The sequence below is a fragment of the Chrysochloris asiatica genome, unplaced genomic scaffold, assembly GCF_000296735.1.
Source record: "Chrysochloris asiatica unplaced genomic scaffold, ChrAsi1.0 scaffold00098, whole genome shotgun sequence".
In the NCBI taxonomy this organism is placed as follows: domain Eukaryota; kingdom Metazoa; phylum Chordata; class Mammalia; order Afrosoricida; family Chrysochloridae; genus Chrysochloris; species Chrysochloris asiatica.
Window position 1 is genome coordinate 9,954,083 of NW_006408616.1, and position 18,432 is coordinate 9,972,514.

Below are 18,432 nucleotides of genomic sequence, written 5' to 3' on the forward strand. Positions count from 1 at the left end.
ACTCCCGTAAAGATTTACACCCTCGGAAACTCTGTACAGGGTCGCTATGGGTCGGAACCGACTCGATGGCACTTAACAACAACAACAACATCCTAAATAAGTGTGGCACTGCAGGGTCAACACTGTATTGCAAAGCACAAAGTTAGTGGTTAAAACCCACCAGCCACTCTAGCCAAACCCTATACAGGATTGATATGAGTCAGAATAGACTCGGTGGCACATAACAACAACAACATCCTGGTATCCAGGAGTCCTGATATGGTGCTGTAGGATAAGCACTCGACCACAAAGATTGGTTTGAACCACAACGTTGGCAGTTCAAACCTACTAGACATTCCTCAGAAAACCTATAGGGTCGCTATGAGTTGGAATGGACTCAATGATACTTAATAACAACAACAACATCCTGGTATCCTGGTGTGGTAAGCACTGGATCTGAAGGTCAGTTTGAACCACAAGATCAGTTCAGATTCATCAGCTGTTTGTTGGAAACCCTATACAGGGTCACTATGAGTCAGAACCAACTCTATGGCACTTAACAGCAACAAAAATACCCTAGTATGTAACCTTGCTTGCTAAAAGGAAAGAAGACTTAAAATAGTTACTTACGAAAATCAAAGAACACAGCTGTTGGTATGGGTAGCACTTCAATGTAAAGGAAACAAAATCTTACCACTAGACCAATAAATAACATCAAGATAAATAGAGAAAAGATAGAAATTGTCAAAGACTTCATTTTGCTTGGACCAACTATCAACACTCACAGAAGCAGCAGCCGAGAAATCAGAGGACGTATTGCATTAGGTGAATCTGTTGCATAAGATCTTTTTAAAGTCCTCAAGAACAAAGATGTCAGTTTGAGGATTAGGGTGCACCTGACTCTAGTCATGGTATTTTTAATAGCCTCATATACATGTGAAAGTTGAACAGTGAATAAGGAAGATCAGAGAAGAATTGATTCATTTAAGTTATGGTATTGGAGGAGAATATTAAAAGCACCACGGACTGCTAAAAGAACAGACCAATTTCTGTTGGAAGAAGTAAGCATTTTTGCCATAGTAAAATGACCCCAGTATTGAAATGCTGTTAAGTGCCCTCAAGTCAGTTTTGACTCATAGGGACCCTATGTAGGGTTTCCGAGGAGCAGCTGGTAGGTTTAAACCATTGACCTTGTAATTATATAGAAATGTGAAATGAGATAGAATGAGAAGATGGGGATTGAATGTTTGTTCAGTGGGAAAGTGATAGTCATTCCATGTCATTGCAAACTAACCTCTTTGCAAGGGTCAAGGTCTTTAGGAAACTAGCCTTGTTCCGGCTATCAAATGTGGATTAGCTAAGAGCTGGAGAGATGTTTTTGGTTTTTGACAAGAGTATATTCATATGTGGTTATCTACTTTTGTGTTATTCTGATATTTACAATTAGGCCTTTTTTTGTGTGCTGGCTTCTTCAGCATTTAGTAGCAGAGGAGATTTTATACCATTTCTCAGTCTTAACCTTTTAGTGCATTGGTTGGGTGTAATCCCACTATCTTTATTTTTATTTCTTTTCCTACAAATTTCTTTTTAGAATATTTGGATGTATTTATGCCTGCCTTATCCAATATACTTGATCAGTTGTTATGAAAATTATGTAATCTTGTGGCTTCAGAGAAAGCAGGGTCGAGGCCTGTATTGGAAAATTTGCCTAATCACAATATAGTAACTAATTATACTTTAGGATACTTATAGACTGGCTCTGGGCCAAAGATTTTTGAAAGTGGGAAGCAACTGCTTTCTAATAGGTGGAATAGAATGGTTGGTTTACTGGAATTTCCTTTTTTCCTTCTCTCTCTTTTTTTCAAGCTGTTTAATTCATTCCAAATATGTCAATCAAATGTTGGCTTTTAACTATACATGTGGCAGAGGATCCTGTTGGCTATGCATGAATTAATCTGTTAGAGGTGATTAGTTAGGCTTTTACTTTGGCTTAGCAGTGGAAAACAGCAATAGAATATAAATTAAGAATGTTTATCAGTTTGTGCCATCAGCTTGAGATTTTTAAATAAGTTTTATTTCGGGAATCTGAATTAAGTTTTGTCATTAATATACCAATGATGATTGCTCAAAAAAGTTGCTAATTAAATTTCTGGGGAAGTACCCATATTTCTTCCTTTCTGTGCTTTGAGTTTGTATATGTATTTATTTAACATGGACTTTTAAAAAAATGCTAACCCTGTCAAGGCATATTGAAGGCATAAGACCTAAGTATATTTAGTCATTTTACAAGAAATTGGCATGAGTGGTTATGGATAGCGAATAATGGGTTGCTTCTGATAACTTTCAAAAAGTACCTTGCTTTGCATCCTTTTTGTCAGACCAAAATTTCTGGCTGGCACTAATGACTTGGCACTATTTCAGATTTTAATCAAGAGTATCAAAGTATGCATCTTAGTTTTATCATGAGGCAAGTCTTAGGACAAATGATTTTATACATTATTAAGCATTTTGCAGAGAACAAACCTGTTGATGAGGGATTGGGAGGATACTCAAATAATGTTGATTGCAGTTAGTACAGTTTGTGGCTGAAGCATTTTCCAATAAACATCAGATTAAGTAAGACTCCTGGTTCAGGCTTTCCCTACTCTTATTGAACTCAGTGACTTTGAACAAAGTTCTGGATCTCTTTGTACCTCATTTTACTCATTATCAAATGTGCTGTGGAATAGCTTACCTTTCAAGTCTGTTCTTGTTTAAAAATTCTGTAATTTTATTTAAAGTGAGAACGTTTTCCTGAGTCTTTCCTTTCTATTGATGCTTTGGGGTTTGACATTTTAAAAGAAAGCTACCATTATGGTCAAATTTGGTTTTGACCACTTTGAAGATAGCTTGTAAATTTTTGGCTCTGTATTCTTGAGCTAAGAATTTCAGGCCATGTATGACTATTTGGTTATTCCTGTGTTTTTCTTTTAGTAACTAGACAGGCTGATGTGTTAAATATGGTTGTACAATTGCCATCAGAAATTCTGAAATCAGCAAAGAAGAGTTGACTAGTTTCTCATGCTATATTATAAAATAGCCTTTAAAAAAATTGGCACCGAATCTTACAAAAATTTTCTTCAACCCTCTCATTTAACAGATAAGGAAACATGCCCCATAATGTCTGTTAACTTGCTCTAATTCATATACTGTGTTTATATAGGGAAAACAGCATTGGTCTTGATTTCATTCATCCATTTAGCAAGTATCTATGTGAACTAATAAAATAGCCTTTTTTTTTTTTTTTTAGGACCAGCTTCTAAATAATGATTACTATTTAACATTTTGTTTTAATGTTAAGTAACTCTTTCCTTGTTGTTAGGTGCCATTGAGTAGGTACCAACTCATAGCGACTTATGTACAGCAGAACAAAACACTGCCCGATCCTGGGCCCACCTCACTACTGTTGCCACAGTTGAGCCCATTGATGCTGACTCTGCCAATCCATCTCGCTCGGGGTCTTCCTAGTAAAACTCTTTTCTTATTCCCAAATGTATTTGCCCCATTTTATTTCTGCTTTATTTCTTTCCTGTTTTTTGAGCTCATAGTATGTATAAGGCACCTTTTGAGCTAGTCATACTGGTGAGTAAAACATCACTCCCAACTTGAACTTATTGTAAAACTTTGAGATTTTCTCTGGCGTCTTATCTTTTTATCACTTTTTGAAGTGTCATAGTATTAGAGAATGTTATCATTATCACTTCCAAAATATTATAGTCCTCTAATTACTCTCCTGGCTTCCAATCACTTTCTGCTTCTGATGGCTTCCAGCTTCTCATTTTTTGCAATTGTTTCCTCTTTCTTTCATTTCTTCTTCTTTTACAAGAAAAGAAAAAAAAAAATCCATGTATAATTTTTGGAGTTAGTGTCCTAAAAAACCTTTTATAGTATCTTTTATGTTTAATAAATATTTGATGAGTGCCTGTTGTGTCCGAGGCCATACATTATTGTTGGCACTGGGAAGACTATTGACACAATTTCAGCTTTTAATCTAGTAGATGTTGTTGTTAAGTGCCACTGTGTTGGTTCCAACTCACAATGATCCTATATAGAGTTTCTGAGGAGCGGCTGGTGAATTTGAGCCACCGACCTTGCAGTTGTGGTTTGGTGTTTGGACCACCGACCTTGTGGTCCAATGCTTCATCCAACAACACCACAGAAGGACTCCAATCTAGTAGATAATGAACAATAAAGCCACAATATTAGGTCGTGATAAATGCTATGAAGACAAGTGACATCTGTTTAGTGGAGTGAGAGGGATGTCTTCTACCATTTTCTAGGGAGCCCTGGGGAGACTTCTGTGTTAAGAGGATTTTTGAGAAAGTGAGTACATGCTATCTGTAGGAAGAGCATTCCAAATTGATTGCTGTTGTGTGCCTTTGAGTCAGGTCCAACTCATTTATAGGGTTTCTGGGAGTGGCTGGTGGTTATGAGCAGCTGACATTTCAGTTACCAGTCCAGCGCTTTTCCTACAGGGCCATAGAGAGCTCAAGTAGAGAAAATGGGGAGCGCAAAGCTTCAGAACAGAAGTTCACTGGTAATGGCTGGGCAAGACCAGTGGCAACAGTTTACTAAGGATGAAGGGAGTCTGGGAGAGTGTGGTATGCCTTCTGAGTCATGAAAGGATGATGGATTTTATTTGTCGTAATATGGAAGCTACTTGGGAATTTGGGGCAGCTGTGTGATACTTCCTTCTCTGTCACATATTTATTGGACACTTCCTGTACCAAGTACTATTTTTGGGGTGTGGATACAGCAGAAGGACTACTGGTGTTGGCATGGATTAAGCATTGGTGGCTAACTGAGAGGGTGGTGGTTTGAACCTACCAGCCACTCCAGTCTGCTTCCATAAAGATTTACAGTCTTAGGAACCCCATGGAACAGTTTTACTCTGTCCTGATAGGGTCTCTATGAATTGGAATCAAGTTGAAGGTAGTGGGTTTTGGATATAGCAGTAGTTAAGAATTTCTGTCCTCATGGAGATTATAGCATCCATTTTAGATGAGTGCCCTTAAATCTAAGGGGCACAAGTGGTATAGTGGCTAAGCGCTCAGCTGAACCCACCGGCTGCTCTGTGGAAGAAGGACATGGCAGTCTGCTTCTGTAAACATCTATAGCCTTGAAAGCCCTATGGAGCGGCACTACTCTGTCCCTAAAGTGTCTATGAATAAGAATTGACTTGATGACAATGGTTGGGCCCTTAAAAGAATTATTCTGGCTGCCTTAATGGAGCAAAGGTCAAATCACAGAAACAAGGATGTTGTAATTGTGCTAGTGAAAATGTGTACTTCATTTTCTTAAACACATTTGTTGTACATTATGAAAACTCTTGAAATGAGAATGTGATATTTCGTCTCTCATACTTTGGATTTGTTATCAGGAGAGACCAGTCCCTGAAAAAGAATATCATGCTAGATAAAATGGAGGACCAGCAAAAAAAGAGGAAGACTCCCAATGAGATATGGGTTGACATAGAGGTAGCAGTTGTAGGCTCAAACATACAATTGTCAGGATGATACAGGACCGGGCAGTGTTACGTTCTAATGTGCACAGGGTCTCTAGCAAAACTCTGTGATAACTCTTAGTCACTCATGTGTCTGTTTCTTTTGTACTATCTGGTTTTTAATCTTGTGAATTGTCATCTCTGAAATTTTATATTGAAAGCTCAACGTTATGTTTGAAATATTGGAGAGGTTATGTAGGAAGTTAACATCCTCCATAGAGAATTCATTCTTTCTTTTCCTTGTCAGGTAGATTGGGAGACTGACCCCCTGAATTTAGTGGCTCTCAAACTTTGTTATGTATTAGAATAACCTGAAGAAATACTAAAAATGTAGAGGTCCAAGCTTGTTGAAATAATGCAGGACCTGAAACTGTGTTTATTGAATCCCTAGGTGATTCTTACATGACCCAAAATTTGAGAGCCACTACCTATTCAAGCAGGAACTGCTGACTGAAGCTGTATTACTATTTTTGAAATGCTACATAGATGTCTTGTTCACTCCTCGTTCTAAAGTGCACCCTTCATGACAGCCTGCAGTATTTAATGGGACCCTACCTATTGACAGGTTCTGGACTCTTCCTGTAATAGCCTCAGTAGCTCTGAACACTGACAGAAACTCTGCTGCTTTTTAGAGTCTTAAGCTCCAGACTTCGTAAGCACCTCTGTAATACAGCTCCAGAATTTGGAAAATATATGAAGAAAAAAATAAGTATAATGTTTGCTTAGTTCTCTGCCTTCATCTCTCTCTCAGATTTTGGACCCTCAAAGTTACAGTTTTTGACTGCTTAAACCTTTGCTGTGTTTGTTGTTGTTGTTAACCTTGCCTTTTAGTGGCAAAGTTTTGTCTGGGCATATTTCCAGTAGCCTGTCTCTTGACCCAGGTCCAGAATTTCCAGATGTCCCAAGGGAAGACACCATTGTCTGGTGTTATCTTACCACTCAGCATGGTTTTCCTTTCTTGGGTATTGTTTCCCCTTAATTCCTCAACCCCTTAGAGCCCCCCAATATTCATAAACAGAACTTAAAGCAAAACCAACCCCAAAACCATGGCTTTTCATTTTTAGCTGCAGCACTGCTGAGCCACAAGGTACCCGTCATTCATGAAAGTACAAGTAGATGTGAAAAAAAGTGCAAAAGAACCCATCATGGTGTAGCTGTTTTCTTTTTTCTTTCAGGAAAAACATAAACAAGAATTGGAAGATATGAGGAAAGCTGGCCACGAAGCCCTCAGCATTATTGTGGATGAATATAAGGTAGAGATTTAGAGCCTATAGTTATTTATTCTGTTTAAACTTAGATATCGTCAGTAAAAAATTAACTCATATGTTGTTGTTGGTAAGTACCGTGTAGTCAGCCCCGACTCATAGTGACCTGGGCACAGGGTTTCTGAGGCTGTAAATCTTTACAGGAGCAGAATGGCTCATCTTTCTTTCACGGAACCGCTAGTAGTTTTGAACTGCTGACCTTGAGGTTGGCAGCCCGACTCGTAACCACTACGCTACTGTACAAAAACATACAAATAAAAGAATTATACTGTGGGCTTGTTTGGGGATAGAATTCCTTTCATCTGATCAGTAAGTGTTCATTGAAGCATACTTAGTGGATTACAAAGGTAATATAAAGTTGCTCCACATTTAAGAAGCTTATAAATGATTTAAAAATCAAGTGGAGAAGTTGGAAGACAAAAATAATATAGAATTAATTGCTAGATTAGCTTTGCCATCTCTACTGTGGTTTCCTTCTCTCATTTATAAAAGAAGAGATATAAGGCATAATTTTAAAAATAGTTATCAGTATCTCTTCCATTTTGTTTCCTTTCTTCTCGCTTCTCTTCATTTTTGTTTGTCTTTTTAAATTAAGTGCTTTTGGTTCAGTTTAATAATAGTAGCAATTATGATTAATGCCAGTATTAGTGATGTACATATTATTATTCTGTTGATTGTGTGAATGCATGAGCTTAAACTTAATAAAGCAGATTGAGAGCTGAGAGGGGATATATTTTATCCACCAAAACTTGATGTTATCTTTTTTCCTTCACAATGGAGGACTATGCTTTTGTTGAAATAGAATTCAAACAATTCTCCCCAGAGGTAAACAGCGTTAGCAGTTACATATGCATTCTTCTAGCTGTTTTTCTCCATATTAATATATATCTATCGTATGCTGTGTAGTTTTGATTTGCATTAATGAAATGTTATATTAAACGTATTGTTTTCTTGTTTGCTGCATTTACTCAATACAATTTTCATGTCCACATATAGAGACGTATACTAGTGTTATTTGTATTCTGCAGTGGTGGATGTGGCCTACCAAGTCAATTCTGACTCAGAGCAACCCTGTATAGGGTTTCCGAGGCTGTCAGTCTTTATGGGAGCAGAAAGCCATAATGTTCTCCCTCAGAGCACTAGTAGATTCAAGCTTCTGACCTTGTTATTAGCAGCCCAGTTCGTTATTCACTTCGCTACTCAACAGCACACAACAATGGCAACCAGGTTGTTGTGTGCTGGTCTATGGTAGTCCACAATGTAATTATAATAGTTTGTTTAGTTTATACCAAAGTGACAATAAAACATGAAGTACAAGGCTGTCTGTGATAGGTTTATATCCATACACTTACAAGGTATAAATTTAAGCCTCATCTTTCAATATTGAAGGGTCAGAATTAGGCAGTGTTTTGTTCTGTTGTGCCTAGGGTCACTATGAGTCGGTACTGACTCGATGGCACCTAACAACAACAACAATGGGCAAAAACTTAACAAATGTGCAAAATATTGAATGCTGCAGGAAGCATCAACAGAAGATGGAATGAATACACAGAATCAGTATACCAATAAGAAATGTTAGAAGTTCAGCCATTTCAAGAGGTAGCTTACGATCAGGAGCCAATGGTACTAGAAGAAGTCCAAGGTATACTGAAGGCATTAACAAAGAACAATGCTATAGGGATTGATGGATACCAACTGAAATCGTTCAACAGACTGATGCAGCACAGAAGGCAAGCACTCATATATTTCCAGGAAATTTGGAAGACAGATACTAGCTCAACTGTGTCCATTCACAGTGAGGAGACACAACAGAATGTAGAAATCATCAAACAATATCGTTATATCACATGCAAGTAAAATTATGCTAGATATAATTAAAAAACAGCTGCAACAATATGTTAACAGGGAACTTCCAGAGGTTCAAGCTGTATTCAGACAAGGGCTTGGAATGAAGGATATCATTGCTGACTGCATACTGATATTGGCTGAAAGCAGAGAATACAAGAAAGATATTTGTCTGTGTTTTATTGACCATGCAAAGACTTTCAACTATGTAGATCATGACAAACTATGGATAACATTGTGAAGAATGGGTATTCCATAACAATTAATTGCACTCATGAAAAATCTGTATGTAGTACAAGGTTCATTCATTTGAAAAGAACAAGGATAGTTTTAATGGTTTAAAATCTGGAAAGGTGTGTGTCAGGGTTGTATCCTTTTACCATATTTATTCAGCCTGTATGCTGAGCAAATAATCTAAGAAGCTGGGTTATATGAAGAACAATGTGGCATCGGGAATGGAAGAAGACTCACTAACAACCTGAGATTTGTAGATGATCCAACCTTGCCTGCTGAAAGTAAAGAGGATTTAAAATACTTCCTGATGAAAATCAAAGACCACTGCCTTCAGTATGGTTTACAGCTCAATGTATATATATAAAAAAAATCCTCACAACTGGACCAATAAATGACATCATGATAAATGGAGAAAAGGGTGAAGTTGTCAAAAACTCCATTTTGCTTGCATATACTATCAACACTAATGGAAGCAGCAGTTGAAAAATCAAAGAAAGTATTGCATTAGGCAAATCTTCTGCTCAAAACCTATTTAAAATATTTCAGAACAAAATGTCAGTTTGAAGACTAAGGTGTGCTTAACCTAAGCCATGGTATCTTCAGTCACTTCATATGCATGTGAAAGTTGGATAATGAATTAGGAAAACCTTAGAAGAATTGATGCATTTGAGTTACGGTGTTGGAGAAAAATATTAAAAGCAACATGAGCTGTCAGAAGAACAAATAAATCTTTGTAGGATGAAGTACAGCCAGAATGCTCCCTAGAAGTGAGGATGGTGAGACTTTCCCCCCCATACTCTGGACATGTTATCCAGAGGGACCAGTCCCCGGAGAAGGACATCATGCTAGGTAAAGGGGGAAAAGGATCAACAAAAAAGTGGAAGTCCCCCAATGAGATGAATTGGCACAGTAGCAGCAATGGGCTCAAGTGTAACAACAATTATGAGGATGGCACAGGTCCAGGCAGGGTTTTGGTCTATTGTCCATGGGGTTGTTACGAGTCAGAACCAACTTGATGGCCTCTAGTAACAACAACTGAGAAGACCAGTTAATGTCACTATTATTTAAATTATACACCAACCTCTAAAGACAATGACGATGAAATTATAGAATTCTACCAAATTCTTCAATCTAAAATTAGTCAAACATTCAATCAAGATGTATTCATAATTACTGGTGTTTGGAATGCAAAGGTTGGTAACAAAGAACAATTATCAGTAATTGGAAAATATGACCTTAGTGATTGAAATGATACTGGAGATTGACAGAATTTTGCAAGACCAATGACTTATTCATTGCAAATACCTCCTTAAACTAAATAAAGGACTGTACACATGGACCTTACCAGATGGAATACACAGAAATCCAATTGAGTACATCTGTGGGAATTGACAGTGGAAATGGTCAATATCATCAGCCAAAGCAAGGCTTTGAACTTCAAGGTTGGTGAAAACTCTACTCAAAAGCACTTAACAACAACACCAACAACAATAAGATTCTTGATTTGACTGCTCATTTGCAAGATCAAGTTGAAACTGAAGAATTTTTAAAAAACTCCACAGGATCCAAAATATGACATTGAACATATCCCACCTGACTTTAGAGACTGTCTGAAAAACAGATTTGATGCATTAGACACTAATGACTGAAGACAAGCAGAGCTATGGGATGACATCAAGAACATCGTACATGAAGAAAGCCAAGGGTTGTTGTATAGACAAGAAAGAAAGAAAATACCAAGACGGATGCCAGAAGAGGCTCTAAAACTTGTTCTCCAGCTTAGAGATATTAAAGTGAGTGGAAGAAACGAGGAAGTCAAAGAGAACAGAAAATTTCCAAGGGTAGTTCGAGAAGACAGTCAAGTATTATAATGAAATGTGCAAAGACCTGGATTTGTAAACCAGAAGGGGAGAACATGCTCTACGTTTCTCAAGCTGAAAGTACTGAAGAAAAAAGTCAAGCCTCCACTTGCAGTATTGAAGCATTCATTCAGTGACAAAATACTAGATTTTTTATTAGGCAAAGCTACTCAAATGTATTTGTTTATCTGAAAATGCTATTATTTTAGCCTAAACTGTTTAAAGAAAATTTTGTTGACTGTCAAGGCCAGCAGTTGGAAACTACCAGCTATTCTGCAGGAGAAAGATGAGGCTTTCTGCTCCTGTAAAGATTTACAGCCTCAGAAACCCTGTACAGGGTCGTTATGAGTCGGAACAGACTCCAGGGCACATAAGCATCACCACCATAGGATTCTTGGAGTCCTGGTGTGACACTGCAGGATAATGCAATGGACCACAAGGTCAATTTGAACTTCAAGGTTGGTGAAAACTCTACCCAAAAGCACTTAACAACACCAACAACAACAATAAGATTCTTGATTGACAGAATTAAGAAAAAAATTATTTATCCTACTTGAAAATTGTTGAAAATTTGAAATGTGTGAATTAATGTTGTTGATTTTTATGTTTAGTAATTTTTGTTAAAAACTAGACATGGTAGATAATATATTGTTATCAGTTTTCTGTACTAATCCTGGGACTTGTTGTTTTGTTGTTTGTTTACTTTATTTCTTTAATGACTGTACTGGACTAATTGAGTGAAGTATTTTCTACTTGAATTATGCAACCTCTGATTTCACACCTCTGATAGTGTTGTTTTGAGCATGTAAAAAGTACTTCTGGTCTCCTTTGGTGACTGTTTTTATAGCCAGACTCTTAATGTCTTTCCCTGGTCTCCATGCAGAGCTTCTAAGTGATCTGTCTGTTGTTAACACACCTGGCTTTTGTTATTGTTGTTCTTAGGTGCTATCAAGACTCTTCTGACTCAGTGACTGTGCACATCAGAATGAAACACTGCTCAGTTCTGCAGAATTGTCAGAATCCTTGCTAATTTTGAACCCATGGTTGCAGCCGCCTTCTCAGTCCTTCTCATATGAGGCTTCCTCTTTTTCACTGGCCTTCTACTTTTCCAAGCAAGATGTCCTTTTCTAGGGACTGATCCCTCCTGATAAAATTTACAAATACATGAGATGAAGTATTGCCATCCTTTCTTCCAAGAATCATCCTAGCTGCATTTCCTCCTATAAAGATATGTTCATTTTTGACAGTCGATGATATGTTCAATATTCTTTGCAAACACTGTAAGTCAAAGACATCAATTCTTTTTTAGTCTTTCCTTATTCATTATATACCTTTCACATGTATATTAAAGATTGAATTTACTAGTCATCTGCTAGAGACAACTGACTTTGCTTTTGAATGCTTTAAAGAGGTCTTTTATATCAGATATACCCAATGCAATGCATTGTTTGATTTATTGACTGCTGCTTCCATGGTTATTCCATGCTGTTGATTATGAATTCAGGTCAAATGAAATAGTTGACAGTTTGAATCGTTTCTCCATTTATGATGATGATACTCATTGATTCAGTTGTGAGGATTTTTGTTTTTTGTATGTTGAGGTCTAATCTATACTGAAGGTTGTACTCTTTTATCTTCGTTAGTAAGTGCTTCAATTCCTCTTCACTTTCAGCAAGCAAAATTGTATCATATACAAATTGTTAATTAGTGTTCCTCCAATCCTGATGCCATATTCTTCTTCATATATATAGTCCAGCTTCTTGGTTTATTTGCTCAGTTTATAGATTGCAATAAGTATGGTGAAAGATGCAACCCTAATATGCACCTTACCTGATTTTAAACGACGAAGTGTTCCCTTGTTCTGTTAGAATAGCTGTGTCTTGGTCTATGTACAGGTGTTGCATGAACATAATGAAATGTTCTGGAGGTCCATTCTTCATAGTGTTATGAATTAGAGAGTTGAATGTCTTTGCATAGTCAATAAAACTGAGTTAAACACCATTCTGGTATTCTCTCCTTTCAGCCAAAACCCATCTGATATTAGCAATAATATCCCTCCTTTCATGCCCCCTTCTGAATCCACCTTAAATTTCTGGCAATTCCTTGTCAATGTATTACTAAAACTCTTTTTCAGTTATCTTCAGCAAAACTTAGCTTCTGTGTAATACTAATGGTATTGTTAAATAATTTTTGCTTTCTTATGATCACCTATCATTGGAATGAGCACAGATAATGGATTTCTTCCGGTTGATTGGCCAGGTATCTGTCTTTCAAATTGCTTGGTATAGTTGAGTGAGCACTTCCAGTATTACATTTGTTTGTTGTAACATCTAAATTGGTATTATGTCAATTCCTGGAATCTTGGGGTGTTTTTTGCTAATGCCTTCAGTGCCACTTATATTTTTTCCTTTAATACCATTGGTTCTTGATCATATACTACCTCCTAAAATGGTTAAACATCAACCAGTTCTATTTTTATTTTTACCTTTTTATTTTGATTTAAGTGAAAGTTTACGTAGCAAATAGTTTTCCACTCAACAGTTCATGCATGTTTTGATTCATGACATTGGCTGCCATCTCTATAAGCTAACAGCACTCTCTCACTTTGATTACCATTCCCATTTGTCCTTCTCTTCTTTCCCTTCTGCCTTCTGAGGTATATCTCTGGACACCTGCCACCCTCTTGATCTTATGTGCTTGATTGTTCTAATGAGTGTACAATCCTGTTGTTCAATTTCAGGCCTGTAAGTTGTCAAAGGACCATTGTCTCAGAGTTCTACCATCTCTAACAGACCAGTAAGGTTGGTCTTTTTATAACTTTGAGTTTTGTTTCTGTGATTTTTTCCCACTCTATTCAGGACCTCCTGTGGTGATCCCTATCACTGTGGTTAGCAGTGTTAGCTGGGCACCATGTAGTTCTTCTGATCTCAGGGCCATAAGAGCTTGGGTCCTTAGTTCTTTGAACAAATTGGTTCCTGTGTCTTTGATTTTCCTCACTATTCTTTGCTCTAGAATGGGAAAGACAAATAGTTGCAATTTACATGGCCACTTAGAAGCATTTAAGACCTCAGGTACGACTCATCAAAATAAGATATAGTACATCATCTTTATGGAGTATTATGCCGATTGACCTTGATGTCTCCTGAGATTGAAGTCCTAAACTTTTAGACCCAGATTCCATCAAGGTATTTGTTTGTGAAGAAGACAGTTTCATAACTTTGAACCTGTGTGCTCTACCATGTACATGAATATCAAAAAAATATGATTGCATATATAGAAATATTGTCTGTCAAACCTCTTCATGGGTGCAGTCCCCAATCACCTTTCCACTCTTGTTCAATTGTGTGTCTATCGATGGATTCACTCATAGATTATTGTTATTGCAGGATTTAGAATCATAGAATTTACCTTAGTTGCCTTTAAATCTTATATGTCTCCCAGTGTCATCCTTTTCCTTGCTCATTTTTTATTACCCTCCCCCTTGTGTATGGCCTCTTTCTTCACTCAAGTTAATGTATTTTACCATTTTTTTTGTTGTTGTCGTTAAATGCCATTGAGTCCATTCTGAGTCTTAGAGACTATGACTGTAGGGTTTCCAAGGAGTAGCTGGTAGGTTTGAACCACTACCTTGATGTTGGCAGTCCAGTGCTTATTTTTAGTAGATATATGGTATTTGTATTTTCAAATTTTTAAGGAAACCTCTTATCATTTTCCAAACAGTTTGTACAATTTTCAGCAATGTATGATAGTTCCAATTTTCTATACCCTCACCAGCATTTGCTGTTTTTTGAATTTTGCTATTAATCCTGTTGTGAGATGTTATCTCATTGACATTTTGATTTGTATTTCTCAAATGGTGAATGATCAAGGGAAAATATGGGCAAAGCTAGGGGCCCTAATATATGGCCTAAATACACTATCAAACATATTTAAAACACACAAACAGCAGAAGATAAACTAGACCTTCCAGAATTAAAAAAGCATGTGCCTAAAAAGAGTGAAAAGAGAACCAACAGACTGGGAAAAAGTTTTTCTCAACAACATACTAGACAAGAAACTAATGTATAAAATGTATAGAAATCTTGAATACCTCAACAAAAAGACAAATAATCTATTTTGTGAATGGATGGAGGATATGAATAGATGCTTCACCAGAGAAGACATTCAGCTAGTCAGAAGTCATATGAAGAAACGGTCACAACCTATTCTTTTTGTGTGTGTGGTTCTTTTCCTTTTACTTATTTATATGATGAATTACATTGACTGATTTTCTAATGTTGAACCATCCTTGCATCCCTGATATGAATCTCACTTGGTCATGATATGTTATTTTTTTGATATGCTGTTGGATTCTGTTGACTAGGATATTGTTGAGAATTTTTACATCTATCTATGTTCATGAGAGATATTGGTCTATAATTTTACAACCTATTCTTTTTGGTACTATGCATATTCATACTATCTTCCTTTGATGTTTCCTTTGTGGTCTGGCATATTTTCCCATAGAATCCTTCAGTATAGCAACTCAAGACTTTTTTCTTTTTTGTGTTTTTTTCATATTGAGAAATGTTGAGCATGTAGTTTCCCTTTGGTTTTCTAACTCCAGGTCTTTGTGCATTTCATTTTATATTTTGTATTTTTAAGCCACCCTTTGAAATCTTCTGTCCAGCTCTTTTATGTCATCATTTCTTCATTTTGCTTTTGCTACTCTGTACATTCAAGAGCAAGTTTCATGTATCTTCTGACATCTATTTAGTCTTGTCTTTCGGTCTTTATAATGACCATTTGCTTTCTTCACGTTTAATGTCCTTGATGTCATCCCACAACTCATCTGGTCTTTGGTCATTAGTATTCATTACATCATATCTGTTCTTGAGATGGTCTGTAAACTGGGGTGCTGTATACACAAGGTTGTGCTTTGATTCTCATGGACTAGTTTTAATTTTATTCACCTTTATTCACTGAAAGAATGCAAACTTGTCGCACACCTTTTTTAATTTTAAACCATCCGTGTTCCCATGTTCTGTTTAAACAACTGCCTCTTGGTCCAGGTATATCTTCCTCATGAGTACAATTAAGTGTTCCAGAATACTCATACTTCACAATGTTGTCCATAGTTTGTCATGATCCACACAATCGAAAGCCTTATATTTAGGTATTTCGTTGAAAATCAGCTCGCTGTATGTGGATGGGTTAATTTCTGGATTCTCGATTCTGTTTCATTGATCAATGTATCTTTCATTGTACCAGTACCGAGCTGTTTTGACCACTGTAGCCGTGTAATAAATTTTGAAGTCGGGGAGTGAGGGTTTCCAACCTTATTCTTCTTAAGCAGTCCTTTGCTTATCCTTGGTGTGTAAATTTGAATGACAGTTGTATTACCTGGACTTCCTTGTAGATATTATCCCTCACTGACAGCATTGGACTTCAGAGTAGATACTGCAAATGTTCTTTTTGACTATGAAAGTGTGCAGTTCCTCTTCAATTTGCTATTCCCTACGTGGAAGACCATATGATTGTCCATTTCAAAATGGCCAGTATGATTCTATTTTAGCTCATTAATGCATTCGTTTCATTTTTGAGAACTTTGAAATTTCAAGAGCTATTCCTAGTGGTTTGGGCAGCTGATGAACATCAGGAGATTTTATTTTCCACAGCATCATGATGAGAAGGTGTCCTGGTCTGGTGCCATAGAATAGATTAGTGCTAGACTTCTAACCACAAGGTGGACAATTCAAACCCACCATTCACTCCTTGGAAACTCTAAGCAGGTTGATATGAGTTGGAATTCACTTGAAGGCAATTAATACTAACAGCAATAAATGATGAGGAAGGAGTCCTGGTGTGCCCCTGTAGGATAAGCACTGGAATGCTAAACTTAAGGTCCCAAAATCAATCCCACCAGTCACTCCTTGGAAGCCCTGCAACAGTAGCTATGAGTTTGAACTGACTTGACGACACTTAACGACAATAACAACGTGATAAGAAAAACTCAGTTGTGAACTGAAATATGTCTGTGGAACGCACCAGTATGCTCCAGTAAAGATTTACAACCTTGGGAACCTAATGGGCAGTCTGCTCTGCTATAGGATCTCAAAGAATCAGAATTGACTTAACGAGAATCAAGTACCAGTTCCCATCTTCCCTAGCTTCTTAAAGCAGACCTATTCTAGAAATATCCACCTGTTCTTCTAAGCTGTGGTTTGTGTGATATTTGAACTGGTTGATGGTCGCAGCTGTGTATGGATCTAGTTTCCCTCTATAGTCTTCACATAGTTCCTGTTCTATAAGTAGAGTGCAGGTGAGGAAACTAGTGAAGAGCAAATGAACTGTCCTACTATTCTAACACCTGTACATAGTGCAGTGGTTTGTTGACAGGGAATGCTTACAACAAACACTAACTACTAGAAACTGCTACTGCAAGGAGGATGATTATAACTAGACCAGACAGCGAAGCGATAAAAGAACCCAAAGCATTGCCAAAGAAAATACAGAATTTAGTGAATAATTATGCAGTTGCTGTTGTTAAGTACCTTTCAGTAGGTTCTAACTCTTAGGACAGCCATTGAACCCTTGAAGAATGAGCAGGTGCATTGTTGTGATAGGAAAAGAAAAAAATAGTGTAACTTTCTTGGCCTTTTTGTCACCAGTGCAGTTTTTTTTATTTTCTTAAATTCCTAATAAATTTCCTAATAAGTCCCCGTGATTGTCCTATGCCCTTTGAGAAAAATCTACCAAATTAGTTCTTTGGATTTCATTTTTTAAAAAAGTGACCATAACCTTTTCCACTGATCTCTGTGTGTGGAATTTAACTGACTCAGCAGATTCTCTCAAAAGTGATGGTTCTGATTGGACTTTATTTTTTAAGGCAAAACAGTGAGGTTAAGGTAAGTGTAGTACAAGTAAAAACTTGTCTGCAATCACCCATTGATTGCAGAGACATGCTTAAATACATTTTGTTTGTAATAAATCGTGAATGTATGAACTAGAGTTCTGTTGTTGTTGTTAAGTGCCATCGAGTCTATTCAGACCCAAAGCAACCCTGTATAGGGTTTCCAAGGAGCAGCTGGTGAGCTTGAACTACTGACCTTGCAATTCAAAAGGCTTTGTTGTCTGACGCATTAACCCACAGTGCCACACCAGGACTCTGGAGCAAGACTTTTTAAAATTACTTTTGTATACTTACTTCATTAAAAAATATGAAAGACTACTCAGGTGTCATTCTTCTCCTTTTATTCTTACTTTATTATTAGGTTGGCTTCTATCAACTTGTCCATTAAGAGTACCCCAACCTCATATATTCACTTTTTTTAAAAACTTCTTATTGATTTGAATGAAACTTTACAGGGCAAATAGGTTTTCCATTCAGCTCATACACGGTTTTGTGTGTGTGCCATTGATTGCAGTCCCCACAATGTAACAGTAGTCTTTCCGCTTATTCCCTTTGGTAACCATTTCCATTTGTCCTGTTTTTCTGTCTCTTCCTGACTTTCGAGCTCTATTCTTAGGCATGTGCTCTCCTTTTAATTTTATATGGTTGATTATTCTAAAGAGTGCATACCTCCCTGGTATTATTACAGGCCTGTCTGTTGTTTGACTGGCAGTGGAGCCATGATAATGAATTGACTCCCAGACTTGAGGAGTGATTACGGTCCATAGTCTCCAGGGTCCTACCAGTCACTATGAGGCCAGTAAGCCTGGTCTTTTT

At 37.1% G+C, this 18,432-nt stretch overlaps 1 protein-coding gene across 2 annotated transcripts in view; it reads left to right on the forward strand.

The window, feature by feature from the left end:
• CCDC91 (coiled-coil domain containing 91) overlaps positions 1-18,432 on the forward strand; it is a 359,636-nt gene that overhangs the window by 112,466 nt on the left and 228,738 nt on the right. For both annotated transcript variants that reach the window (XM_006866971.1, XM_006866972.1), the window contains one exon: positions 6,697-6,774. In XM_006866971.1, coding sequence (XP_006867033.1) covers positions 6,697-6,774 — 78 coding nt within the window. The remainder of the gene's footprint in view (positions 1-6,696; positions 6,775-18,432) is intronic.